The sequence below is a fragment of the Thunnus maccoyii genome, chromosome 18, assembly GCF_910596095.1.
Source record: "Thunnus maccoyii chromosome 18, fThuMac1.1, whole genome shotgun sequence".
Classification (NCBI taxonomy): Eukaryota; Metazoa; Chordata; class Actinopteri; order Scombriformes; family Scombridae; genus Thunnus; species Thunnus maccoyii.
Window position 1 is genome coordinate 6548505 of NC_056550.1, and position 26463 is coordinate 6574967.

The 26463-nt window shown below is 39.4% G+C and overlaps 3 protein-coding genes and 1 long non-coding RNA gene across 9 annotated transcripts in view; 2 read left to right on the forward strand and 2 right to left on the reverse strand.

The window, feature by feature from the left end:
- The window catches only part of pkn1b (protein kinase N1b), a 34305-nt gene extending 28454 nt beyond the window's left edge, over positions 1 to 5851 (forward strand). For all 5 annotated transcript variants that reach the window (XM_042393680.1, XM_042393681.1, XM_042393679.1 and 2 more), the window contains 10 exons: positions 1 to 92; positions 515 to 587; positions 1915 to 2006; positions 2142 to 2318; positions 2501 to 2563; positions 2656 to 2732; positions 2919 to 3061; positions 4210 to 4317; positions 4485 to 4565; positions 4665 to 5851. In XM_042393680.1, coding sequence (XP_042249614.1) covers positions 1 to 92; positions 515 to 587; positions 1915 to 2006; positions 2142 to 2318; positions 2501 to 2563; positions 2656 to 2732; positions 2919 to 3061; positions 4210 to 4317; positions 4485 to 4565; positions 4665 to 4868 — 1110 coding nt within the window. In that variant the 3' untranslated portion in view covers positions 4869 to 5851. The remainder of the gene's footprint in view (positions 93 to 514; positions 588 to 1914; positions 2007 to 2141; positions 2319 to 2500; positions 2564 to 2655; positions 2733 to 2918; positions 3062 to 4209; positions 4318 to 4484; positions 4566 to 4664) is intronic.
- Positions 5852 to 8307: 2456 nt separating this feature from the next.
- On the forward strand, positions 8308 to 20083 carry engl (endoglin, like). 2 transcript variants are annotated; one of them, XM_042391679.1, is made up of 17 exons: positions 8308 to 8696; positions 9867 to 9987; positions 10354 to 10523; positions 11215 to 11352; positions 11637 to 11811; positions 12180 to 12351; positions 12517 to 12661; positions 13139 to 13331; positions 13534 to 13703; positions 14140 to 14295; positions 14988 to 15080; positions 15231 to 15410; positions 15585 to 16109; positions 16708 to 16852; positions 16926 to 17027; positions 18435 to 18549; positions 19560 to 20083. In XM_042391679.1, exons 2-16 carry the CDS (start codon positions 9918 to 9920, stop codon positions 18545 to 18547), a joined length of 2547 nt encoding a protein of 848 aa, XP_042247613.1. In that variant the 5' UTR covers positions 8308 to 8696; positions 9867 to 9917; the 3' UTR covers positions 18548 to 18549; positions 19560 to 20083. The 2 variants fall into 2 exon arrangements, with proteins under 2 accessions (XP_042247613.1, XP_042247612.1); XM_042391678.1 differs by having other exon boundaries at positions 8309 to 8696; positions 15165 to 15410.
- Positions 15484 to 17898, reverse strand: LOC121883428. The gene is made up of 3 exons (XR_006092219.1): positions 17806 to 17898; positions 16895 to 17013; positions 15484 to 15716 (listed from the first exon to the last, which is right to left on the reverse strand). It is a non-coding gene; the product is annotated as an uncharacterized LOC121883428 (long non-coding RNA).
- A 1145-nt stretch (positions 20084 to 21228) lies between the features above and the next one.
- LOC121884696 (zinc finger protein Gfi-1b-like) lies at positions 21229 to 24565 on the reverse strand. Its single transcript, XM_042393654.1, has 6 exons — positions 24498 to 24565; positions 23397 to 23665; positions 22923 to 23092; positions 21875 to 22009; positions 21595 to 21760; positions 21229 to 21510 (listed from the first exon to the last, which is right to left on the reverse strand). Exons 2-6 carry the CDS (start codon positions 23650 to 23652, stop codon positions 21314 to 21316), a joined length of 924 nt encoding a protein of 307 aa, XP_042249588.1. The 5' UTR covers positions 23653 to 23665; positions 24498 to 24565; the 3' UTR covers positions 21229 to 21313.
- Between the last annotated feature and the right edge of the window lie 1898 nt (positions 24566 to 26463).

Below are 26463 nucleotides of genomic sequence, written 5' to 3' on the forward strand. Positions count from 1 at the left end.
GAACAGACACCAGTGATTGAGCCCCCGTCTACGCCGGATGTAGCTGTTCATGAGCAGCCAACCAGAACGCTGTCCCAGAACTCTTTACGCAGGTGCAGAAACACACAAAACCTCTCTCTCTCTCTCACACACACACACATACACACACACAGATACAAGCCCTACCTGAGCATATCTTTTTACAATATGGCCAACACAGCTTGACACCAAAAACACACCCCCACACACAATATGGTGCTGTGTTGTAACCTCTTTTTTTAACACCCAGCAGTAAAGCCAAGTCATCATTAATGTGGATTACAGCATATGTCGCCCTTGAATGAGAAATACAAAGAGTCACACACTGAGCAGTTTTCATAGCACAATACTGTATGGATGCTATAAAGTTTGGCATGTCGGGTACGTGTTTTTCCAGTGTTGTTGAGTGTATGAGGCAGATTTAAGTATGAAGATGACGTCACGTTATGTTGTGTTGCATGCACTGCCTATAATCTGCCTCTAATCTCTCTGTCAGACCCAGCAGAGGCCCTCTGTGCCTGCAGGACTTCAAGCTGATAGCAGTTCTCGGCAGGGGGCACTTTGGGAAGGTACTTTGTTTATCTTTGTAAAATGAACAAAACCCCTATGTTCTAATATTTAATGTCTTCCTGTTTTGATATCTGACCTCTTATTTTTCTAGTTTAATATTTTTCAAAATATTTAAAGCTGCATCAATCAATATATTTATATTAACACTAGTACAAATGACAACGTATAATGTGTTGCTAGTAGTGATAAACCCACAGAGAATCATCACCTGACTTTACAGTTCCCCTCTGCCCTATGGAGCATTTTAGTGTCTTTTAGCTCATTGTTTTGGTTTTACAGCCCATAGAGTTTCTGTTTTGATTCAGTCTGCTTCCATCGTCTCCAGCAGCGGCAGGCAGTTTTTTCAGTGAAAATGCTCAGATAAACTCACTGGTCAGCATCAAGCAGCAGACAGACAAAGTTAGTGACTAACTGGTGAATATAGTGGAGCATTTAGCAGCTAAAGAGCCAGATATTTCCCTCAGGAGTTGGTGGAGACCAAAACAGAGCTTATATTGGATTTACATTCACTTGGCGGCCAGAAACATGACTCCAAATAAATGTTAATGTTAGTTTGTATCTGCTGGATGTGCTCTGCCCTCAAGTGACCAGAAAAACAATTAATGCATGATAATGATTAAATTTTATTTTGTGGAAATGACTTTATTACATTATGTAGTCTCATATTGCTGAACACTCCTTTCCTCTATTATATAATACCTTGCCAACTGACACAGTGGAAATGCCCAGTTGTTAAAATTCATGTTTGCATCTAATAATCTGTTTTCAGTTCTGTTTTCTATTTAAACAAATCCAATGAAAAGACAAAAACCAACAATGAATTGATCCTACAAACAAGTATGAACAGTATCTGTCCAGCCAAAGCCTGACAATCATTTGTGCCATGTGTTCTTTTATTGCCATGAACACACACACTGTACTTCATTTTTACTCAATACCATAGACATTGTCGTACTGCTGTAAATACATACTAGTGCATGAAATGTCTGTTAATCTGCAGTTGAAAGTGGTCCCTGACAAATTCACTGTTTACTTCAGTTTGAGTTTGCTAAAAAACTACAGTGCCCAGCTGTTTTAGTGAATTACTAAGCCTTTAATGAAACTATGTATCTGTGAGCTGTTTTTAAAGAGGAGGAACTAATGGGTTTTAGTCGGAACAAATGGGGTTGTGTCACAAACAAGCTAGGGAAGTGGAAAATTATTGAGAGATGGACTAACACATTGTTTTGGTTTTGGTTTTCTCATGAGATTTGTTGATAATAATTCTAAAATATAGAATTTTGTCAGCCTTATTAATATTAATGAAGCTTTTGTTGGACTCTTCAGGTATTGCTTTCTGAGTACAAAAGGACAGGCACCCTGTATGCCATCAAAGCCCTGAAGAAGGGAGACATAGTCGCGCGGGATGAAGTGGAAAGGTAATTTTATCTCACGACACAGCACCCGGTGACCTTAACCAAAGTCTCTGCTGCACGACAGAAGCTCATTCACCTCATAATTACACCTTGCACAGTAATTACTGTCTCATACGCACCCTATCTGTCTGCCTCCAGTCTGATGTGTGAGAAGCGGATCTTTGAGACCGTCAACGGCTCCCACCACCCCTTCCTGGTCAACCTGTTTGCATGTTTCCAGACGCCAGAACATGTGTGTTTTGTCATGGAGTACACAGCAGGAGGAGACCTCATGATGCACATACATGCCGACGTCTTTTCTGAGCCACGCGCTGTGTGAGTTCTACTGTGTGTGTGTGTTAAAGACAAGAAACATGAAGTTTGTGCCTACATGGAAAGCTCTATGCTCTGTGTGTCTGTCCACAATATCTCAAATGCATTAATGTATGAAGCATGAATATGTAGCAGTGTGTATGTTCAAATCTCTCTGTCTCTCTGTCCATTCATCTGTCCCAAAGGTTCTACTCAGCTTGTGTGGTTTTGGGTCTGCAGTTCCTTCATGACCAGAAGATTGTGTATCGGTGAGTCTCTTGTCTTTTCCCTCCACAAACAGCACATACAAGAGGATACATACTCATTATTTGCTTTAAATGCCTTTCCTTTTGTTTCTCAGGGATCTGAAATTGGACAACCTGCTGCTCGATACTGACGGTTTTGTAAAGATAGCAGACTTTGGGCTCTGTAAAGAAGGTGAGTGACATACTGGCACTCTACAACACCTAATGAGGAAAAGTTTCATACATAAAGGAAAATGGACTTTTCTTACGTTGTACAATTTACTTCTTAATCAATTAAATGTTTCTCCTCACTCCCACTCCCATAATTCTGTCTTCGCGCCTCAAATCAAGTTTTTCTCTCTTATCTTCTCTTACTAAGGGATGGGTTTTGGGGACCGGACCAGTACGTTCTGTGGGACCCCTGAGTTTCTGGCCCCGGAGGTGCTGACGGACACATCATACACCAGAGCAGTCGACTGGTGGGGGCTCGGAGTGCTCATCTATGAGATGTTGGTCGGAGAGGTGAGAATACACACTTTTTTTGAATTACTATATCTATCAAAGATGCTAAAACGCATTTTAATCTGTGTCTTGAGACATAAGTGTTGTTACTGACAAGATAATCGCCACAATGGCAGCCTCTGCATGCTCAGATTTCAGACAATACCCAGGCTAATTTAAGGCACTAAGGGAAGTTGCTTTCTGGCTTAAAACAGGAACTATTGACCCACAGTAAGAGACATGGAGCCCAAAGTTTTTAGAGTGAAAAGTGGATTGAGGGGCTGATGGAAAGAAAATCCACTCACCATGTTTATCTAATGCTGTTAAGAGAGAAAGAAAACGAGGATGTAGAAGAATGTTTGGGAAGGGGAGATGGACAGCATTGTCTTTAGAATGGGCTTTATGGGAAATAATAAAGAAATTATAATAATTACAGAAACACTGGCACTAATAATACAGATGTATAGTCGTCTTGTCTCATTTGTTTACAGTAATTCTATCAGTTAACATTCAAAAGATGTGCGATATTTTAAAATAGTGCTTTCATGCTGGCTATAATCAATATTTGAACATTAACAATAAGTCACATGATTACCTGTAGCATCTCTCAGCTCATTTCTTTGGTTTTGGTTTCACTCCCACTGCTCTCGTAGCATTCTTTTCAGCTGTTTGCTCACCAGTTCACCATCCCAATGAAAAAGCTGATAATATGACAGTGTTGTGTTTACAATTTGTTTCTGCCCCCAAGTGGCAAATAAACAAACAGTTATTACAGGTTTAATATTGGTACATGTACATACAGTATTTGTCCATATCTATTTGTCTAATTGAATGCATAAAATCAGCTGGTTTCATGATTAGACTGAAGTGAAAACTATGATCACTAGTTTTTCACCTTCAAAATTCACTTCAGTCATAAGAGAGAGACGAAGGTGATGATGAGTAATAGAAGGTTTTGAGGCAGTCAAACCAAACATTGTGGAAAATGAATTCAACATTATACATTACGTTACATACACTTCTGTCCAAAATTACAATAATTGCAATCAACCTCAGTAGATACCGTCACATCTAGCAGCGGTGTCGTCTGAAAAGGTGGGTTTTCAGCCTGTATCGGGTGGGTCTAACATGTAATGCAATGAAAAATAATGCACATCTGTTTCTTTCAGTCTCCGTTCCCAGGTGACGATGAGGAGGAGGTTTTCGACAGCATAGTGAACGATGAAGTACGCTACCCGCGCTTCCTCTCCACCGAGGCTATCGGCATCATGAGACGGGTGAGACTGATAATTCTCCTGTGGCACTTCCTGACTAACTCAAACTCTATTCTATTTTTTATTTTGCCTTTTTGCTCGAAAAGTTAGAAACATGTAGATGTAAGCTTTATATATGACTACCCATTTATCACTTTTTGACTTTTTGTTGTTTTTCGGTTGGTCCGTAGTTGTTGAGAAGGAATCCTGAAAGACGTCTGGGCTCTGGAGAAAAGGATGCTGAAGATGTGAAAAAACAACCTTTCTTCAGAGTGAGTTTCTTTTCTCATTATTCCTGCTGGAGGTTGTTTGTAATGATGCTGATAAGGGAACTTCATTCTACTTCTAAACTGAATGTAAATGTGGTTTAGGGTGTGGACTGGGAGGCACTCCTCCAGAGGAAGTCCCCTCCACCGTTCGTCCCGAGCATCGGAGGAAAAGAAGACGTCAGCAACTTTGACGTGGAGTTCACAGCCGAGCCTCCCGCCCTGACTCCGCCACGCGAGCGCCGCACCCTCTCCCGCAAGGAACAGGACTACTTCAAGGATTTTGACTACGTCTCTGACCTCTGCTAGGGCCTGGGGTCAGGGGTCAAAAGATTATTAGCTGCCCACTGCCAGCCACAGACTCTGAACGGAGGCCGAGAAGTGACAGCTGACCTCAGGAACTCTGCGTGTCTGAGATGGGATGAAGGACTGGCTGGGCCGAGCATGTGTGATCAGGGATCAGTAGAATCTGATCGCATGCCGCACACATACGCAGTGTCACAGATCTGCTGACCTCTAGACTATCTGGAGTGGTTTTTAAAGGAGGAGGGGAGGAGGAGGAGGAAGTTGTGATGATAACGGAAGATAATCCAGATTATGTAACAAATGTAAAATGAGATGATGGATCCTGCTGTGTGTTCTGCCTGGCAACAGAGTGAGGCATATAAAAGAGTCAGCGATTGCACTGAAGTGCTCAGAGAGCCTAAGAATCGCAGAGTCAAAGGGTGAAAACTGATTACTCTGACAGGAAGCAGTTTGTCTCTTTTCTTCCTGCTCTTGCTCCAGTCTCTTGTCCCTTTATCTCTGCTGTTTGTTGCTGCTAAGTGTGTGTTTCGCTGTGTACGGTGTCCCTGTGAATGTATCCACGTCAGCTGCAAATCATGCACCGCCTCTACATGAACACTCGGGGGAGCCAGAGGAAAGAGAAAATTCGGCTCATGTTTGAGCATAGCTGCTGCCTGTTGATTGTGTCAAAGAAAGGCAGAGCAGGAAGGGGGGCTTAACAGAGAGGGAGGGAGTCAGGTGCTGTTTGTGTGTCTGTGCTCGGTCTTACATAGCACACCTCTTCGTCTATAAATAAAAATGCCTTGCCTTCATCGTCTTCTCTTCCCACTGTCTTTAGGTACCACACAGATTTTTAACTACAATCATTTTTCAATGACGAAAGTCTTTTAAGGATTTTGTTCTTTTTTGTGATTTATAGTTTGTTTTTTTCCCCCCATCTGTGTTTTCTCCTCTGTCATTTGCTGGTGAAATGTGTTGGAACTGTGACTCAGTAAAGATGTTAATGAAACACAGAAGCATTGATGATTCATTGGCACTTTGTTTTTCCCATGAAGTGATCAGTAGTGTCTGTGGAAAAGTCAAGTAAAGTCAGTTTTTATTTGTTTATCCCAATATCACAAATAACAAATTTGCCTCAGGGGGCTTTCAAATCTTTACAGCAATACAACACCCTCTGTCCTCAGACCCTCCATTTGAATAAGGAAAAACTCTCAAAAAAAACTTTAATGGGGAACAAATGGAAGAAACAAATGGAAGAGCAACAGAGGAAGGATCCCTCTCCCAGGACGAACACACATGCAATAGATGTTGTGTACAGAATAGATCAAGAAAGCAAAATTACAGAAATACAGCATAGACTGACAGGATGACGAAATTATAGACTCGCTATGACTCCAAATCCTCTCTGCAGTTTCTCATTGTACTTATTAGCCATGCTAGCACCATCATCAGGTTAAAATTTGGCCAAAACTTGTACAATACATATGCTGATGTTAGCATTTAGCACAAAGCACTGCTGTGGCTACAGTAAGTCTCAAGAGGCACCAGCACGCTGTAGATCTTGTTTGTATTTATGTGGCAACACAATTAGAATATATATTCAGCAGGCAGTTTTCTTCATTTTAAAAATGTTTTTTAGTCTGTGTGCACAATTATATAAATATGGTTTCAGAAAATTGGAGTACAGGTAGTAGATTTATATGCAAGTACAATATGTGAAAATTGAGATCCCGGCGTTTATGTTACATGATGATGGGATTCTGCTCTGATCTCGTGCTTTTGCAACCATTAGCAGCTTCTTGTGGCAATTTCTGGGTCGGAGCTCAGCGCAAAATGTCAGAGACATCATTGAATTCAAGAATAGATCAGCAATGAGGACAACCATTGTGTCAGAGGACAAGAGAACAGCATCTTCTCACAGAGCAGCTCAGAGAAGAAGAAAAGATTTTTCTTCCAACCAGAGGCTAATATAATGTGTTATTGTGTCTTATTGATGTTCAGGGAGGAAGATGTGAAGAACTGTTGGAAAAATGTAGTTTTCCATGAAATATTATGGTGACAGGTGTTTACAGCAGATATGTATGTCTAGAAGTTCAAACCCTGGAAACCAAATGTTCCTTAGATGCTATTTGAGTTTTGACTGAAGACATATATAGATGATAAAGTTTCATCAGTAACTGAGAGAAAAGCAGACAGCTGTTCATGTAATGTTGTCTAAGGGTCACACAGACCGTGAATTCAGCCTTTAAGCCGCACTGGCTGATGTCAACATCAGTTGTCTGAACTCAAAAATGCTCAGATGGATTGCTCAGACAAAATGATTAAATGCAATATGAGGACCAAAAATGTCCTGCTAGCTTTGCAGCGGTTTTGTAAAATATTTTCCATCTCAGTGTAACAATGGTTTGGTAGTTAGATGGTACTTGTGAATGAACATGAAGCAGGGGCGCAGCTGTTATTATGAATGTATCCTGAAATGTTCATCATTAAAACATTCCTGTTATTATTAATGGGAATGAAATTGGACACATGAAAGGAGCCCAACACACACACACACACACACACACACACACACACACACACGCGTGCGTAACATTACTGAAAATCATCTGAAAGCATTGTTTATTTTTTATATTTTGAACTTGAGCACATAATGATAACTATTATTATTTAATTCAGTGTACACTCATGCACCCATGTACAGCAACCAAAACTACACTGGAATATCTCTTGTGTGAGCGACAAATGAATATTAAAGGGGCACTCCAGTGATTTAGTATGGCACTAACATAAAGTTGAGGGACTTAGGAGAGACAGATTTTAAAAATAATCATCAAATCAAAGCAAAAAAGGCCACGATATCCTGACTTTTAGTCTGTAGTATAGGTAGAGCTCCAAAAACGCTGATCCTACACATCCCACAATGCAACTTGATAGCATTAGACCCTCTCTGCCTGCTAAATGCTGATGTTTGTCAAACTCTACACTACACTGTTTTGTCAACTTATAGAAAGTTTTAGAAAAATAAAAAGAGCATGATTTGAAAAGGCCCCCCATCCAGACACATACAAATGTGACTTAAATGGGTTTTCATATAAATAGATGATACAAAAAAAAAAAAAAAAAAAAAAACCAAGCACTGTCCTAATGTATTTCTCATAGTGCTGTTTTATTTTGGAAATGAAAGACTTTGTAGACCGAAAGGAGAATGTCTGCTGCATTTTCAACTAAAATGAAAAAAATGCAACATCTAAACTCAAAGGCAGGAATATGGAAATTATGATCCCTGTCATGAATGTCTCAGAGAGTCAGAGAAGACATAATAAGTGTGTGTGCTGCCCCTGTTTTCTCACCTCCTTGCATCTCCCAAACATTTCACCTGCCAGTCAAACTCCTGAGGTCCACCCTCCTCCTCCTCTTCCCTCCTTCTCTCCCTCCAACCCTCCTTCCTGTTGCCTTCTACGATTGGAGACGTTTTCAGAGCCTTTTATTCTTCTCCTCGCCATCTCTCTCTCCACTCTGTCACACCATCCCGCAGTCCCTCCCATTGCCCCTTTAATTGTGTCTTTACAACAACTTCTCCCCCCCCCCAGGCCCACACGGTTGTAAAATGAATTTCCCATGAGAAATATTTCTCACAAGTCGCACCTCAGCTGGATAAAAGATGCGACACGCAGCTGAGAGTTGAGTATTTTTTGCCTGCTTCAAGATGTGGAGGGTGTGTGTGACTGCGTGGTTGTGTGTTTAGGAAATGAGGGAGGCGTGTGTTGAGTTGTGAATCCAGCCCTTCCAGTGGAGCCTGAAGCAACAGCTGGATCAGCAGACCGCCTGTCCCTCCGTGTAGCGCCGCAGGTGAGTTCAACTTTTGCTTGGACGTGTTTAGTTCATAAAATGTTTGGTGAGGAGAAAGAGTTTTAAGTAACCTGAAATGAACTTTAGACATGATAAATATAACACAGGCTCGCTGCTAAATCATTTAAGGAATAATACAGATATATTAATATGATCTAAGCATGAGAAATTTTCTTTAGATTTTTTTTAATGTTGGAAAATCACGTTTTGTCACCTTATGCATCATCTAAATATGTTTTAAGATTGTTTGTTTAAGTAGGTGTCATCGACTTGTGCTGTTCTGCATATTTAACATGATTTTCCTTCGTCTTGGGTGACACCAGATCTCAGATTTAGTATGCTGCTGTTTGATTTATTGCTTGTTGCTCACGTGAGCTTCTGTGGATTCTCAGGAGGCTCACAGCAGAGTGGGTACTTTTTTTCTTGTCTTTAATTTTGACAAACAGACATACATTTGCTAAAAACAAGACAGAAACTGCATGAAGATAAATTGCCAAGCTATGGAAACCTATTCTTGCCAATAAAAGAAGAAAGCAGATAAAAAGTTAGTCATGCTAAAATCAAAAACGATGAATTTTGACAGTAAGACAAAATTTTGACACACTAACTGAAAATTCTGACTTATCTCAAAAGTTTCACTTTTCAATCTCACAAATTTGCGAATTTGACTTATTAAGATTCAAGATTTTGACTGTGTTTCATGATTTTGACGTACTATCTCATTTTCATTTGGTCAAAATTTTGACATGAGTATTTGCTTTTATCATGACTAACTTAATTTTTTTTCTTTTCCTGACAAAAATGGGCAGAAATGTTAGAAGATATTGGAAAAATGCACATTATACTTTCCCACAGCTCTAAGTAGTGTGTTGAACTTGCTGGTTTCATCTGTCATCTATATATATATATATATATATATATATATATATATATATATATATATATAAACCAATGTATTCAGTTTTATAATCATATATGATAAATGATTATTCTCAAATCCTCATATTTGAGAGGCTGGACCCAGAGAATATTTGCTGTTTTTGCTTGAAAAAGGACTAAAAACAATAGATTATCACAATTGTTACATATTTTCTATCGCTCAACTAAATTATCTATTACTCGTTGCAGCTCTAATGATGAATGATGCATCATCATGTTTTTGTTCACTAGGAAGTTGCAAGAGGGGCCAACACATTAAATCAGTGTAGTGTTGAAACTTTCATGATGCCTTCACTGCCAGGGATTGGATGGACTGTTTTCTGTCTCCTTCTGCTCTGGAGGACAATGGCAGGTAAGAACATCAGGACTCAGCTGGACTTGTCAACACTGCACCCATTTATTTTTAAAATGATGATTGTATTGTTACAGAATCAAATGTTATATCTTCTCTGCTCAAGCACCCACAAGTCAGAGATTTTTAACTGAACTGTCAGAATGAAAGTGAAAATTGTTAGTCTACATAGTTTTGTGGGAGAAATCGGATTTCTTCTGGGAAACTTTCCAGTTGCCTCAGACAGGGATTTAACAACTGACCTCTTTCATAACTCATGTTATTTGTTCTTTGACATCAAGGAACACTGATTACCTCCCTGTGCCATTATTTTAGGTTTCATTTTTTTTCACATTTTATAGTCATGCATCTGCTCTTCCCCCTCAGCTCAAAGTGAAGAGTTGCAATGCTCCGTGGCACCAGTGGAGGCGCTACACCCTGTTCAGGGTCTGCTGGAGAGGTTTGAGGTTGGTCTGGGCTGTGCTGCCAGAGAAAGTGGCAACAAGGAGACTCATGTCATTGCAGTGGGGAGAGTAACAAACAGCCCCAACAACAAGGTAACATTTCAAAAAGTTTCAAGTTTCAAGTTTCAAAAGTGATCAACATAGAAAGGAATATCACAGACTTTTGAGGAACAGAATGAATAGTGTCTCAAAGTTTGTCACACTTCATGATCATCTAAATATTAAATTTTAAATGTTTCTAAGCATGTGTTTTAAACTTTCAAAGTACAGAGTACAGAGTAAAATAAGAGTACAGAGCCCCAAAACTGACAAAATGCAGTAAAATGTTCAGACAATTCAAAATGTGATGATGATATGATAATGAGATGTATGTCCGTGTATGTCCAGGGTTTTTGTGTGTGTGTAACAATCGGTGGAGCAATGAGAGGACTGTGGTTAGCTAGCTTAAGTGAAATCACCAATGACTAAACACAGTGAGCACCAATCTTTTCAGATTGCTGAAAAAAGGACAACTAGGGGGTCATAAAGAAATGTTTGAGCTTGTAAAAGATAAATAGAAAGGCAAAATAAATTAACACTACATTTAAATTATTTAACTAACAATATAATCGATTAACACATTTTGTCAGTTTCGGGACTCCATACAAGGGAACATAACAAAACTAAAATACATCCTCTCTGCTGTTATTCTTACTAAACAAACATGAAATTAGAATTTCACAATGGCATAGTGCTGGTTTTACAGCTACAACTACATGGCATTCCTTTCCTCTTCTGTCTACAGGTGACGGTGTTGCTGAAGCCCTTGTCTCTGTCCCCTTCACCTCTCAGAGCCCTCCACTTGCTGCTCAGCTCCAAGCTCCCAGTCAACTGGTGGCTGGAGGCAGAGAGACTGTCCCCCGACCTCCCAGTACTGGTGCAGGTCAGTCAGAGTGTGCGGTTCAGTGTAAAATGCTGTCTTTGGGATGTTATATTGTGGAATACATTTACAACCTGGACAAAGAAATGTTTGGATCCAGCTTTGTGTGTTTCTGTAAGACAGAAACAACATAAACTGATACAGCTATATCAAGCAGCACAGACAAAAAGTGTTTTTTTTCTTTGTTTTGTTTTGTTTTCATGACATTCAAAATCTGCTCATTCCATCTGTATGATATGACTACATTTCTTTCCCCACAATTTTTCTAATTTGCCCTTATCCTTAAGGTGTCCGGTAACTCCAGTGTAGAGTCCCACTCTCTGCGTCTGCTTGTACAACCCGTACATTCACTACCTTTCCGACCACGTGCGCTGCACCGCTGGGCTCTGAAACACCACGGCAACCTGTCCTCTCTGACACACACAACGCATGGCAATCGAGTCTATGTCCGACTGGGAGAGGGTGAGCCACCGAGAAACCACTGTCATATTATCAATTATTTGAATATAAGCTTTACAAAACAGCTTAAACGTGTATCATTTTAAGAGACAATTTCTTACAGCTCTCATCTTATCAGCATATTAATAGTAAAAAAGCAAAAAGTAAAAAAATAACTGTGAAAATAAAACTGACACTGAAATAATATCCTTCATTGTGGGTAACATGTTTAACCTAAACATCTGTGTACTAGATTGGTACTCTCCGTACGCTTAGAATTCAGGTCATACAACTTATCTCTCATCTCCCCTCTGTGTTCTCACCAGAACATTAGGCTGAGATCTGAGGATCTAACTTCCCTTTCAAATGACACTCTTGTCTCCATATTTCAGATCCAACCCTGCCCGCTGTGTGCCAGCTGCAGTCCATGTTCCTCTCTAACAACTACATGACCTCTGACCTGCAGCCACAGGAAGTGCAGGGCTGCGCCCACGCGGATGCAGGTGGGATCAGCCCTGAAGTCCATGTGATCAAGCTCCATTCAGCGGGCTCAGGGCTCTGTGGGTGAGAACATGCAGCTTCAGCTACAGCATAGACTGATTCTTATTTTTCAGACACTAAGATAAGTTTCAGACACTATGATAAGTTTCAGACACAAAGATAAGTTATGACCTGATATAGGATTCACTGAAACATGCAAACCTTGTTCTCTCTCTCTGTTTCGTCCAGCTCTCTGCAGGTGGAGGTGATAGTCTCTCTTGTGCCCCCGATAGCCAGTTGGAAGACACAGAAGGTTGTGTTGATTCTCAGCAGCTCGGTGCCAGTCAACTGGGCCATTATTGCTCACGGTGTCCGGGGTCATGTCTCTGTTCATGTAAGGATTTGTATTTTAATATGTCATGTGATTTATATGTCTGCTTGAGAGTTGTTTTTAAAGATGCAGCAAATTGCCCTGAAAGGATAAGGCTGGTATTATTCTATATAAATCCCATGAAACAACCAAAACCAATAATGAATTGATCCTACTATCAAATATTGGTGATATATCTTATTCATCTGTGCCACACAGCTATGTTGTACACTCCTGTTTTAATTAAAGTTGCTGAAAAGCACAGTTTCCAGCTGTTTTACTGAGCCTTTTCTAAAAATGAAAATATATCTGTCAGGAGGGAAGGTAGGGAAGTCAGAAAGGGATGAGAGATTTATTAACACATCATTGGTTTTTGTTGACAATGAGAAAAATGTAGAATTTATTTTATGTCTGTGATTTAATTTATGTCTCTTACTTGATTGTATTTTGATTATGTATTTATGTCTATGTACATTATGTGTCTTCTCCTTCTCTTCATAGTCCTCCAACAGTGTATCCCCACCCTACCCACCTGAGCCTGACCTGAGCCTTTCCAGTACACTGAACTACGACCTGTCCACCATACCTGACCTTCTTGTCTGGGCCAGTGAGAGCGGCTACACCAAGGTGACCTCATACACTGAGGCTGACCTGGCCAATCGCTTTGTGATCCAGCTGGCTGGGGGCGGGACAGGTCAGGACCCCTGTGTGTCTCTTGTTTCCATCACTGTGTGAGTGAACTGAACATTTCCATTTAACTTTATAACCCACCCTTGTTATTTTTAAATTCCCCTCTGTAAATGTTCTTTGGTCTTCTGGAGAATGAGAATTGAAAGCAGAGTATTTTCATCAATGCATGTATGTGTTGAATAAAGGAGTATTTAATGTCTCTTCAGACATGTTTGCAATGATGAATCCTCTGGTTGGGAGGCCTAACTGGGCTGAGGAGCGCAGGCTGAGAGAGTGGCTGAACAGTAGAGCCAGAGTAGGAGGAGGCCGAGAGAGTTTCACAGTGCAGTGTGATGACGGACGCCTCAGTATGACCGTGGACCGACACATCCTGCAGGTCTTTATACCTCAGTATTAGATGTGGTCTTATATGTGAGCAACTTACAAAGTCAGACGCACGAAAGAAATACAACACGTACTGTACATTCAGTGCATACTACTAGCTACTGCAACTTAATGCTGCAGTGTGTAGAATTTAGTCGCATCTAGCGGAACAGACTTGGCAGAAATGGAATGTAATATTCATAAGTATGTTTTAATTAGTGTGTTCACAGAAATACAATATCCTCTTTGCTAAATTCAAGGCGTCAGTGTGATTTCATGTGCTGAAATAGCATTATTTTGATACGCAGCCTGCTGTATCTGCCCATTTTTAGTTTTTAAACAGTTATTTCTAGCATTAGTAGTTATTGTGATGTGTTCATTCTTCTAGTTATAGAGAGAAATGATTCAATTTGGAAGTTGCACTGTCTCAAACCAGTTCTCTTCCTCAGAGCTTGTCTGTCCCAGTGGCTGCCGTGACTCTGCGAGACCCAACGTGCCAGGCTCAGTCCAATGGGAGCCATTTCCTGTTGGTGTTCCCAGTCATTTCCTGTGGGACTGAGGGACTGCTCTTGGGACATCCCAAAGGGGTGCAGTACAAAAACAAGGTGAGATAAGAAATTTGGACAGAATGGGATTAAAATATAGAAATATGTTGTGTCTGTGTAATTTTAAATTAATTAAATAGATAATAATTTGTTAATTGCTCATATAACAACGTACATTTTCAAAATAGTCCATGTTATCTTTATCCTTTTTTTTCATTCAATTTTGATTGAGTTCTGGGGGATTTTTAAGGTTTCTGCCATAATTGTTGATATAATTCACAAAATCTGACAGAAGCAGAGGCAGAGAAAATTAGTTAGTTTGTTTGAGAGGGAGAGAATGAGTGATGCCTTAAGAGAAAAGAGGGAAAAACATCTGAAATCTAAATAAGGTCAAAGTCTCTCTGGGAGCAGTGAAAACAAAAACACGCTGTGCATAATGGACACTTGAAAACATGGTTAGTGGAAGTTGTCCCGGTGAGATTCATGACCTAGGTCATAGTGACCAAAACAACGCCTAAAATTGGGAAGCTGCACAAAGGCAAATTAAGAGAGAGAAAGTCTCAGTTCAGAGGCAGGAAATTGGAAGGAAGGATTATGCATGCTGACTTCAGAATAGTGGAAAAAAGGAGACAAACAACAGAGGCGTATGTGTTGTAACACAATGAAAAATGTAAAAAAAAAAATCCAAAACATATATCTATCTTGTTGACTATAACAACCTTGTTTCCATCTTCTCCCTCCTGTCTGACCAGGTGTTATTATGGAGAGACAAGCCTCGGACCATCCCGGCACTCAATGGCACAGACAAAAAGACAAAAACTCCACTCGGCATACATGAGATATCTGTGTGTCTGTTTTCATTTTGGTCAAAATGTTCTCCATTATTCTTTCAGTATTTTTAATGCGTAATCTCCTCTTTCTCTTTTTAGTTCAGCTGTTTGGCTGCAGTCTCCAGCCCTGCTTCTGATGATAATGACAATGTAAACACTCCTCAGACAGGGCTGGTCCCTTGGGCACCCGAAGGTCCGGGGCCGGATCCAGGACTGAGCCACACCCTGACACCCAAACACAGAACTGGGCCTGTTCTCATTTTGAAACTTTTCGTTACTGACAGCTACGATCAGAAGCGGATTGGCCCTTGTGTCATCACTGCAAACCACCGTGTCTACTTTGAGGTCTGTGTGTGTCTTGTCTGTCATTTTTTTCTGTGCTTATTTGAAATCATTGTTGATGAAATAGAGTGAAAACTGACATGGTGCATCATTTAATTCTGTTCATTTACAACATCTTGTCCAAAAATGTAAGTACAATTTGTCTTCGTCATCACTGTTTCGTTCTCAATTCTACAGATTTCTGCAAAAGGGCCCTTTACAGATGTTGTGGAGGTGAAGTCATGTGTGGTCTCCCCCCTGTCAGACCCAAAAAAGTCTCCTTTCTGGACTGTCATCAGGGACGGCTGTTCCTCAGACCCCTCACTGACCCTAGATGTAAAAACAAAAGGGGGAGAGGAGGAAGAGGCTGAGGTTGATGATGAACTGGAGGAGGAAAAGGAAGAGAGAGAGGGAAAAGACAAGGAGATTGATGACAAAGATGAAAGTGTCTCACGTCGCCGCAAAATGGGTAGAGGGAGAGAAGCACCAGCAAGAACGAAAAAGAGTAGCACAAGTATGGGAGTGGAGGAGGAGATGCAGTCCTTGAGATTTAGTTTCATCCTGCGGCCCATTTATAATGACTCCATGCAGTTCCTCCACTGCAGCCTTCGCCTTTGTAACTCTGACTCCACAAGAGGGGAGCTCATGACAGAAGCCGTACAGAATGACTGTCAGGGTGGCTTACGTATCCCTCCACTCGTATCCAGGTCACCCAGACATCAGGTACAGAAACAATTATTACACTGCGGCTACGTTTCACAAGACAAATGCAGTTCCAAGTATCCACCAACAACAACAATTTTAAAAAATGGGTCCCTGTTTGTTAGTATCTCATGCACTGTTTGACAGTCGGTGGCAGTAATGTGCCAACAAAGGCAAGCAACAAGAAACTGCTAGCATGCTAACATGGATGTAACCTTTTCTTGCAAAAATCAGCTCTGCAAATGTTTTATGAGGTAGAAAATACACTTAGCAGGTTATTTGGCCTCAAGGATACACACAATGTTTTGGTGAGAAACTCCACTGGCTACATTTAAAGCAACTTTGGTTAATACAGCAAAATGTTCGCTGTAATGGGTTACAGACTGAGGGGTAAGAAATCTATTGAAAAAAACAAAAAATGTGCTCAGCAGTGTGCAAAGGTTACAGAATTTGTGGTTGAAGGGCAAATTTGTGCAAACTTACCAGTAAACCTTTAATTTATCCTGTCCTCTGTCTTTAGATCATAATATGTGCTTTGTAACACTATCATGTATTATAGTACTGCAAGGTGGTAATAGCTTAACTAAAGTACAGGCCTACTCCTGTATTCCCATCTCAGTGTGAGATCAGAAACCTGTCCAGGCCCATGGTGGTCACCCAGCGTATTAGTTCACTGGCACCCAAATCACTGAGGCCCCCCATGGGACAAAGAACCAAGAGACTGAGCGTGTCTCCACTGTCCAGTCCAAATCAAGAGCATAGCAGTGAGTATCATTTATTTCATCATTTTTCAGTGTTTAACCTACCATCACAATCCCTCATGAACGCTGTCTCTAGGCTCTGTGGTGCAGACAGGACCAGTGATGGGAATTGTCTTTGCAGCCTTTGTGATGGGTGTTGGCTTGATGGGGGGGCTGTGGTGCATCTACAATTATACAGGTAATGAGATCAGCTTCCTTCTGTCACAGTAAAGTTAGGGTGTCAAATATATAATCATCTTAAAAATACAAACTTGACAAATTAAAATATCATGACCATACCGATAAATATCTGTTTCACTACTGTTGATCACTGATTAATGTAACACAATAGTGACACTATTAACACTTTTTGATACTTATGAATCCTAATAACTTTGGTCATCCTTTAGTTTTCTATCTAGAGCCATCAGGTCAACATTTACATTTGTCAGATACTTTGGTTAATGACCAAATGCTTGCAAAACTGTCATTCCCATCAACATTAGCTTTACTTTGTGTTTAGGGCTAATTAGCAAACGTTAGCAAGCTAACAGTCAAAACTAAGATGGAGAACGTGGTGAACATTATACCACGTTCTCCAACTTTTAACATATTAGCAGCATATTATAATATGCTGCTAATATTCAGCATATTAGCATTGCCATTTTGAGCATGTTAGCATGCTGATGTTAGCATTTAGCTCAAAGCATTGCTGTTCCATAGTACAACCTCACAGAGCCGCTAACGTGGCTGTTAACTTTTAGATTGGATTATTTACTATTTCTAAGAAAGAACTGTTTAGATATTTATAAAGTCAAATAATCTTACTAGTCACATAACATTTTAGTTTCAAAAGATAATATTGTTTTTTAGGATTTGGGGTATAATTGTGAAAACATTTCTTTGTTTTAAGCTAGGCTACAAATCATATTTTGGAGAGGTTGACAGTGACAAGACATGGAAGTAGAGTTTCTTACTTCTCTCAAAGACATCCTGTCCTTTTGAATTTTGAATTTCCTTATTTGAACAAGGGATAATGTACAAAGTAGATTAACCTTATATAAAACAAGGAGAGATGTAATGTACCAGGTTTTAGCAAATTGCTATTTTCCACCTGTAGTACCTGGGCAGGTAAATAAATAGAAAGAAAATTATACATTAAAAGAGAACAAAATACCATGGTAGTCAATAAGAGTATACAAACATAATTATCCCCAAATCCCCGACCCTCAACCATTTTTTCTGAGCTGAGTTTAACAAAGTTCCTCAAGTGGGGAGGAGCAGCATTAAGAATGATCCTCAAGATTACGCAAACTTTGATACTGAGAGGATCAGGACACTTTCAGTTTGCAAGCACATAAATGAATTTGACTCACTCTCGGGGTGGACACCGCTCTAGTAAAAAATAATTACAAATTCCCAGAAGTGAATTCTGTGCCAGGAACATCCCTTTAATCAGAAAGTGTTGTTTCAACAGTAAATCCAAGGCAAAATACATGACAGGCAGAATGAAAATGTCACAGAAACCACCAGTTATGATCACAGATGATGATAGCCTTTTGTAGGCACTATAATGTGATTATAAATATATATGTATTATTTGAAGGGGCACGCCCAGCATCACTTGGAGGAGAAGGTCATTTAACAGACCAGACTCATGGAGGCCACAGCATCTGGAATCCACCTTCACCGTCTAATCAGTCCACCAGCTCGCTGTAGAGGTAAGACCTGATGAGGAAGGTCATTTAAGGAGGATGACTAAATGTGCTACTTATTCACCTGTTTCCACTTTGGGTGTACTCATGTTGATGTGCACTTTGGATTTCCGTTAAAATATCAGGGGGGTTTTATGTGACTGTTGATGCCAAAGAGAGCATTATGACTTTGGGTGTTTTGAGACTACTCTTTGTGCACCTATGTGAGGGAGAATATATCGTCAAAGACCTCTGACTGGATTTCAGACAAATTTGATATTTGTAATACTCACAATGCACACTTTAAGTTGAAGCTATAATTCTGATGCTATACTGTGGTTTTCTTTTTAACCTGTTTCTGTGTTGATGATAGTTTGTCGAATTAATCAGTTTCATCAATTTGGCCTCTTTTTAACTCTGACATTTGCCTTATGTTGCATCAAAATCTGTGAAAAAATGCGAAAAAGGTGATAGAGAGACATGTTATCAACACAAATCATTTACCATCATTTATATAACATACCTATATTTATGTGGCATAACTGTGTATTTGTTATTATAATGTTACTTATGTATAAAATAATTTTATGTATTTTATGTATTTGTTTTAGTATTATGTATTAATTTTCCTTCCTCTTCAGCTTTAATATTTAGTTGCAAATTCTGCTGGTTCTTCCAGCAAAATGATTCAATAAAATACTTTAAAATACACTGTAGCATACTACACAGACAAATTAATGTGAAGCTACTGTCATTTTTATCATTGTCAGTAAATCATAAGTATCTGTCACTATCCCCTTTGTTCAATCTAAACACATGTTCATAGGCTTACAGAATAGAAGTGAACAGTTTACTCCAGCTGTTACTTAATCATGAGTGAACCTATAATGTCAAAGCTGTGTATTTAAAATAAACTTTAGTGGCTAAAAGTACTGACAATTCCAGAAAATATGTCAGCATTAGGCGAGCACCTGCAGATTGTAACTCTGATATGCCAGATAGGTCTGAACAGTTTTATTCTTTTATCTCTTTCTCAGGATTTCCTCCTGCAAAATCTGAGAAAAGGAGAACTGGGACAGAAGTTCAAACAAGTTGTTTGTGAGAGAGCACAGCTGCCTGTGTGTGTACTGAGCCGTGTTTGTGCAGTTCAGTAGTGAGTGTCGCTCATCACTGTGCAGCCGAGATGCGAGAGGGCTGAAACCATGTGAATACAGTAGCACTCATCGCAGCATTGTGAAAAAATCAGATGTTTGATTCAAAGTGAAACATTGTTTGTTCAATGCTGCAAGCCATTCTACATCAAGTCATTTCAAAACTGACAGCAAATCATCACATGCAGATGCCTTTATCTGGACTCAACAGGATCTAAACTTGGTTGCAGTGACTCAAACAAAAACCACATCCTCCTCGCCTTTAGAAAAGGAGCACAAGGTCAAAGATGAATTGAAATTTTGTAACTGTGAATATCAGCTGGATATCAAAACTACATCTTGTACTGTATGTGAATTCTTTTGTGTTCATGTGGCAAATAATTAAGATGTATTAAATGAGCTAAAATCCATTTTGACTTCCCTTTTTTCACTCTCAAATCACACGCAACCCAAATAAGAAAAGGAGGTCAATGTGTTGTGAGTAAGTCAAACATACAGTGCTGTAAAATGTGTTTATTTTTATGTTTAAAGCAGTAATAATAGATTTTTGGGCCACTTGGGGGAAGTGGAGCACTGTAAATACAACAAAGTGGCAAACGTAATTTATCCAGCAGATACAGAGCAAAATTATTTAGAGTTGTGTTTCTGGCCACCTGATGAATGTAAGTCCAATATTCACTCTCCTTCTAGCTCTAGTTTGGTTTCTATCAACTTCTGAGGGAAATAAATGCGCCGCTGTGTTTTGTCTGTGAGCAGGTTGTGTACTTTGGGTTTACCAAAGCGTTTTCTTTAAAAATAGCTGCCGGCTGCAGCTGGAGACTGCTGGTTGATGAGAGCGGTGAACCAAAGCAGTAAAGTTGTTGGCCACAAAACCTCTACATTGTGTGAAATGATGCTAAAACACTACATAGAGCTCAGGACTCTAAGGACAAGCGACCCTTTTTACATTACATGTAGTTATTCGATCCATTGTTGATAAAAAGATTTTGATTAGTGCGGCTTTAAATCAGAGTATCTTTAATTGTCTTGTAGAAACAGTACTGAACATTCACTTCTTTTTTAACTCTATTTTTAGAAAATATTTTAAACATAAACCTCCTATTACATGCAGATGTTGAAGTGCATCATGTGAATGGATCATCATCAGTCATCTCTGTAGGGAGCAGATGCCCACTTCATTCACTAATGGGACAATCACACACACACATACACACACACACACACGCATGCACAACTTTTGGAGGAAAGTAGTTTCAGAAAATTACACAATGTGATTGGATGATGTTACTCCAAGAACACTGTGGCCCAGCAGCACATCTTGGAAAAATAACCCCATTATTATTTGTGAATACGTTTTGGTGGTGAATTTCCTGAAAGATCATCATCATGTTTTAGAGGTCATAGGCAGTGTGTTTGGATGCTGCCTAAGTTCCTGCTTAACACACAAAACTAACAACAAGGCTTTTCAAACTAAAAAAAAAACACAAACCAAGAGGATGAAATAATGCTTTCTACACAAATCAACTAACTTTTATTGACATAAATCTTCCACTTTTAATGATGCATGTGAATGACTGAATGAGAATTATTTACAAGTGCCATTTCACCCAGTTTTGATATGACTTCATCACTTCCTGGACTCAGTTTTTAGCGTACATGTTTCCATAGACACACTGAGTCTCTTGGTGGCGCTGCAGGTCAAGCCTGTGCTGGAAGCTGTGCTGACAGCGGGGGCAGCTGAACGGCCTGAAGCTGTTGTGCTTTCGGCTGTGGGTAATGAGGTTGGAGCTTTGGCTAAATCCTTTACCGCACACCTTGCACACGTGTGGTTTCTCACCTGAGGGGACACCAAAAGAGTGCAGAGTATGAGTGGGAGCATTTTCAAGAGTATAGTTCATTTCCTGTTGCAGTGCTCACTCACCTGTGTGTATGAAGGTGTGTTTCTTCATGTCTGACTTCTGGTGGAATCGTTTGCCGCAGTACTGGCACGGGTAAGGCCGCGTGTCTGAGTGGATGAGGAGGTGAGTGGACAGGGTGGACGAGCGCTTGAACACCTTTCCGCACACCTTGCAGCCAAAGCTACGCTCCTGGATGTGTAAGAACACATGCACACATGGTCAAATAGCAGACAGAGTCATGTGTTTGCACTGAAAATGCTAAAGTTATTTCTCTTGTAAATATTTTCTCATTGTGCACTGTACCTTAGCTCTTGCTCTGAAACCAAAGGGCATACTGGGCATGTCTGTGACTGTGGATGATCTTGTCAATGGGACAGAGAGGGTGTTGTAAATATGAGGCAGCAGACCACCTCTTGATATTAAGACTTCTGAAAGAGACTGAGGGAGACAGAGTGTCAGCAAGAGAAAAAGAGAAGGATGACATAACAGCAGAGATGGACTGATATAAATCAGCCGATTTTAGCTTATTATCGGTATATGTGTCAGCTGATAAGTAACAAAGACAACATATGTACATTTGAGGTTTTTTATGAACAGTGATACCATTACATAGTTTATCCACAAGTTTAGTTTTCAACAGTTTTTATTTTTACATAACTATTATTATATCACCTAAGATTACTATTTTTCAACACATTGTAGTCACAGTCCTTTAATAACTAGATTTAAGGGATGTTAAGTGTTAAATGAATATTGGCTGATATGTAGTTATAGCGTTTTTAAAACAATCCAAATATCAATGTCAGTATCAGCCTCAGAAATCTGGTATGAATAAGGTTCTAGTGAAGAGAGAGGGGGCAGTTTAATTCATTTTATCTTTTAATTAAACCTGTAAGTCAGGTATTTGAGTGGAAACATTCTTGAAAAAAGGTTTTAGGCAAGGCATAGTGTCAATAGAAAGACATTTGCTTGAATAACATTAACAAAATCATAATCTGTGAAGATACATCACAAATATATATTTTTTACCAACCTGGTTATCTCAATTTTTGTTAAATGCATACAAATGAATGTAATAACTAGCAAATTTTTCTACCCATAAACAGCGATTTATTTTAGATTTCTTTGTTGTTCACAATATCCCCCCAGTTGCAAGAAAAATTGCAATCCTACTCCTTCTGTACAGCACAGACTGATCTCACAGATTTTATTTCACACAGTAAACCACTGCTGCTTTCCTCTCTGACCTGTTGCCTTGCAAGTACTTTTATTCACACTTTCATTACAACGACTGATAAGAACAGAGAGCATAAGGGTCACATGGAAATCTCAAAATCCAGAGGCCTCCTACCTTTTCACAAAGCGGGCACTGGCTGACGGGGGATTTGAGGTCAGTGTGCGATGTGTGGTTGAGTAATATGAAGACCAGTCTCTCCAGTTCCCTCTCTCTTTCAGATGCCTGGTATCTGTCTGTCGACCAAGGCGAGGCCTGTAGAGGAGCGTCTCTGTTCTCCACAGTGGCTTTTGTTAGAAAATGAAAGGATAAGGATGGTGGGAATGTCTTTAGTTTACGGAGAATTACTGAGTAATTTCTAGCTTTTTGTAGGATACTTGCTTGTTCTGAGTACACTAAGTGCACAAAACTGAATCCTGAACACTGTCTCAAATAATGCAGAGCCTCCTCTTGTAATCATCTTCCACTTTATGACAAAATCAGTGAGATCAACAATATTCACCTTAATTAACAGTGTTGCCATCCAAAAACACATCCTGTATACTCTAAAAACTATTTCAGTGTCACAAAAACAAAGAAAGTGTTGGGTACCTGAAGCCCAAGGATGATCTGTGGGGGCACTGTGAGACCGAACTGCCAAGCTATCCCACAGTGAGTGGGCTTCAGCCAGAAAGTCTTTGACTCCAAATGTGGCGGTCAAAGGCTGCACAGCATCTTCAGGCTCCGTCCTGCCCTGCGTAACAGGCTGGTCAGCATCTGTTTGGGACTTGGAGTGTTGTCTAAAGGAGTCCTTAGATTGGCCAAGCAGATGAGTCCTTTTAGACTTGACGAGGAACGATCGTGGCATGGCAGAAGGGTGACTGAGGGAGGTAAAAATGATGCAGAATAAAGACCCACAGGAGACTGAAAAGTCAGATCTTTCATGTCACTTTTAGAGCTGCACACACTCAGATGTCGCGCACCTGTTGGTGCATGTTCAGTTACAATGCCAAAGCTTGAGGTTTCCTTAACAAATACAGCCTGCCACCTGCAAAAAGTGCCAGGGCTCTCACTGAGGATAACCCTGCTGTGATGTTGTCAGATAACTTCTAAACTGACACTGTACTACCACTTTTTATACCTCCATTTTAATGATAATACCCTCTATTTTGACATTTAGAATGACAGCAGAATGATTTTAAATTTAAGAATTTGATGTTCAGATTACCAGAATTTAACAAGAGTATTTAAGTGCTCAATGTATCAAGTTGACTATGTTGTGAGTGGCTTCATATTTCTAGACACGAGATATTTTACAAATAACTGCTTGAAACTGCTTTGAAAATAGGTTATTTTAACATTATTATCTTTCGGGAAAGCCCGAAAGAAAAAGTAAGAGACAACTCGAGAAAATTACGGCTGACTAATATTGCGCAGCTTGTTTCATATTTTTTCCATAACCCTTCATGTAGATTTTTTTATCAGCCACTGTGATAAAGATCATTTATTTAGTAACCTCCTGATTACATAATTCTGTAAAATAATATCTTTCACTAGCTGACTGTTGCACAGAGGAAGTAGAAAAGTGCCAGTAGGTTGACTTTGTTATGTTGTTATGTAAGTACATGAGCTATTGAAACATAAATGATAATATATATGAGATATAACCTTGACACCATAACAATGAGATTCCAGCAGAATTGTTGATCTTACCTCTGTATTGCGCAGTTGAAGGTTGAGGGAGTTTGTTGTGTCTTCACTGTTGGTAACGTCCTCTTTTCTCTTTGTAACACCCATCAACTGATGACACAAAGAGATTTGATTTGATTTTGAAAGGCTGCAGAGGATTGTGGGGCAGGAGGCATAAGAAGAAAAAAAACGCCAACAAAAGTCCATTGGAGTGATCTACAAAATTACAAAATAATCAAAAAGTATTACTTTTAAAAAGAGTAACTTTGAGCATATCTTACTCTTTTCTATTACACTCTCGATTGTTGATGCCACATCTTGACAAGCGTGTCTGTAATAACATGACACTATCTGTGTGTGAAAAGTTTGTTCGACTGCACATGAATGTGTAATCTTGTTTACTGTGACACCAATATGCTCACTGGATGGATTCCCCACTATTATGACTGTTACTGTGGGTGGACTCATAAATAGATTGAGCATCCTTTGGAAAGTTTGAATATCTCATCATTCTCATGTGAACATGTGAACCTTTAGCACTAAAATGCCCTTACCCTCCACTTCCACCTGTCTGTTCATGTGTATGTGGTCTTGTGGTACCCAGCCATCCCACACACTTCCATCTGTGAGCAAGGGGAGATTTTTTTTTTTTTGTAATCACTGAATTACAGCCTAACTTACTAACCTTTTCCTCAGGAAGGAAGATCATCATTTAGATACCATAACACTTTTCAGGTATCACAATAACAATCAATATACGCCCTAATAAATGATATACTAATGTTAACACAACATTTATATACATTTGTTAATTACTGTTGTTAATCTGTTATAAATTGTTAGAAATATCCATTACAAACTATGAATGCATAATCATATATGTGCTGAAAACATTTACATTTACTACACATTAACTTCCAAATATTTGCAAATATTGAGAAGTGTGAAGTATGCTATGATCTACCATGAGCAGAGTGTAAACTTGAACACTCAAGCCAAAAGAAAAAAGTGTTAAATCGTACAATACCGTAAAGACCTACTGAGTCATCCTAGTTGTGTGACTTGTGAATACCACTTGCAAAGTTCCTGCTTCTTCTTCCTAACAAGACATGAAGCATCCTCCCCCTGAACACATTTACCACATTTACAGCATTAGCTGCAGCAAACTATTCTAGCCAGCATCTATCTGTCCAACAGAAAACAAGCCAATTCAAAGGTTCAATTCATTCATCCATAAAAGCATGGAAATTACAGTGCTCCCATCCTAATCAACCAACACTGATTACTAAACTGCAGTAAAATAAATACCCATATGTAAACCACTGTGTGCAGCATCTTGTTTGCATGGTGTTTTGCCTTATACTGCATTTTCAACACTGCAGGTTCACAAAACAATACAGAAAGAAAGCAGACAGGGACACTAAAACTGTCAACCAATAAGTAATATTTGACTTGGGTAATTTTGGATAGTTCAAAACTATTTACAGTTGGAATCACTCATTCTAGTGTGCTTTTAAATCTTTACAAATGATCAGTAAATTATTTCTTAGATTAGGTCATTATTTGTAAATGATTTGTTAAATGGTCATCACAAATATAATTTATATCAGTAGTAAGTGTTTTAGCAGCCCCTAATCTATTTACAAATATATACTGTACCATTTTTAATTTTCATCACCAGTTACAAATGATCTATATATGTGTTATTGAAAAGTGCTCCTAATATTTTGCCCTCCTCATGTATGTTAATGTGGTTGACTAAATATTAGAAACGCTATTAGAAACCACTACACCACCACCACCCAGTATGACTGCTATGATAAACAGAAATATCCCCTTTTTGTCAACACATACTGAAAATGTATAAGCTTTGTAAAAGCAGAATTTATGGCAGAGCTTTTGTATTGGATAGCATTAGATTGCACAGATGTTCCTAACACAGTGCTCAGTGGGTGTATACACAGTATGAATCAGACTCAAATCTACAGTT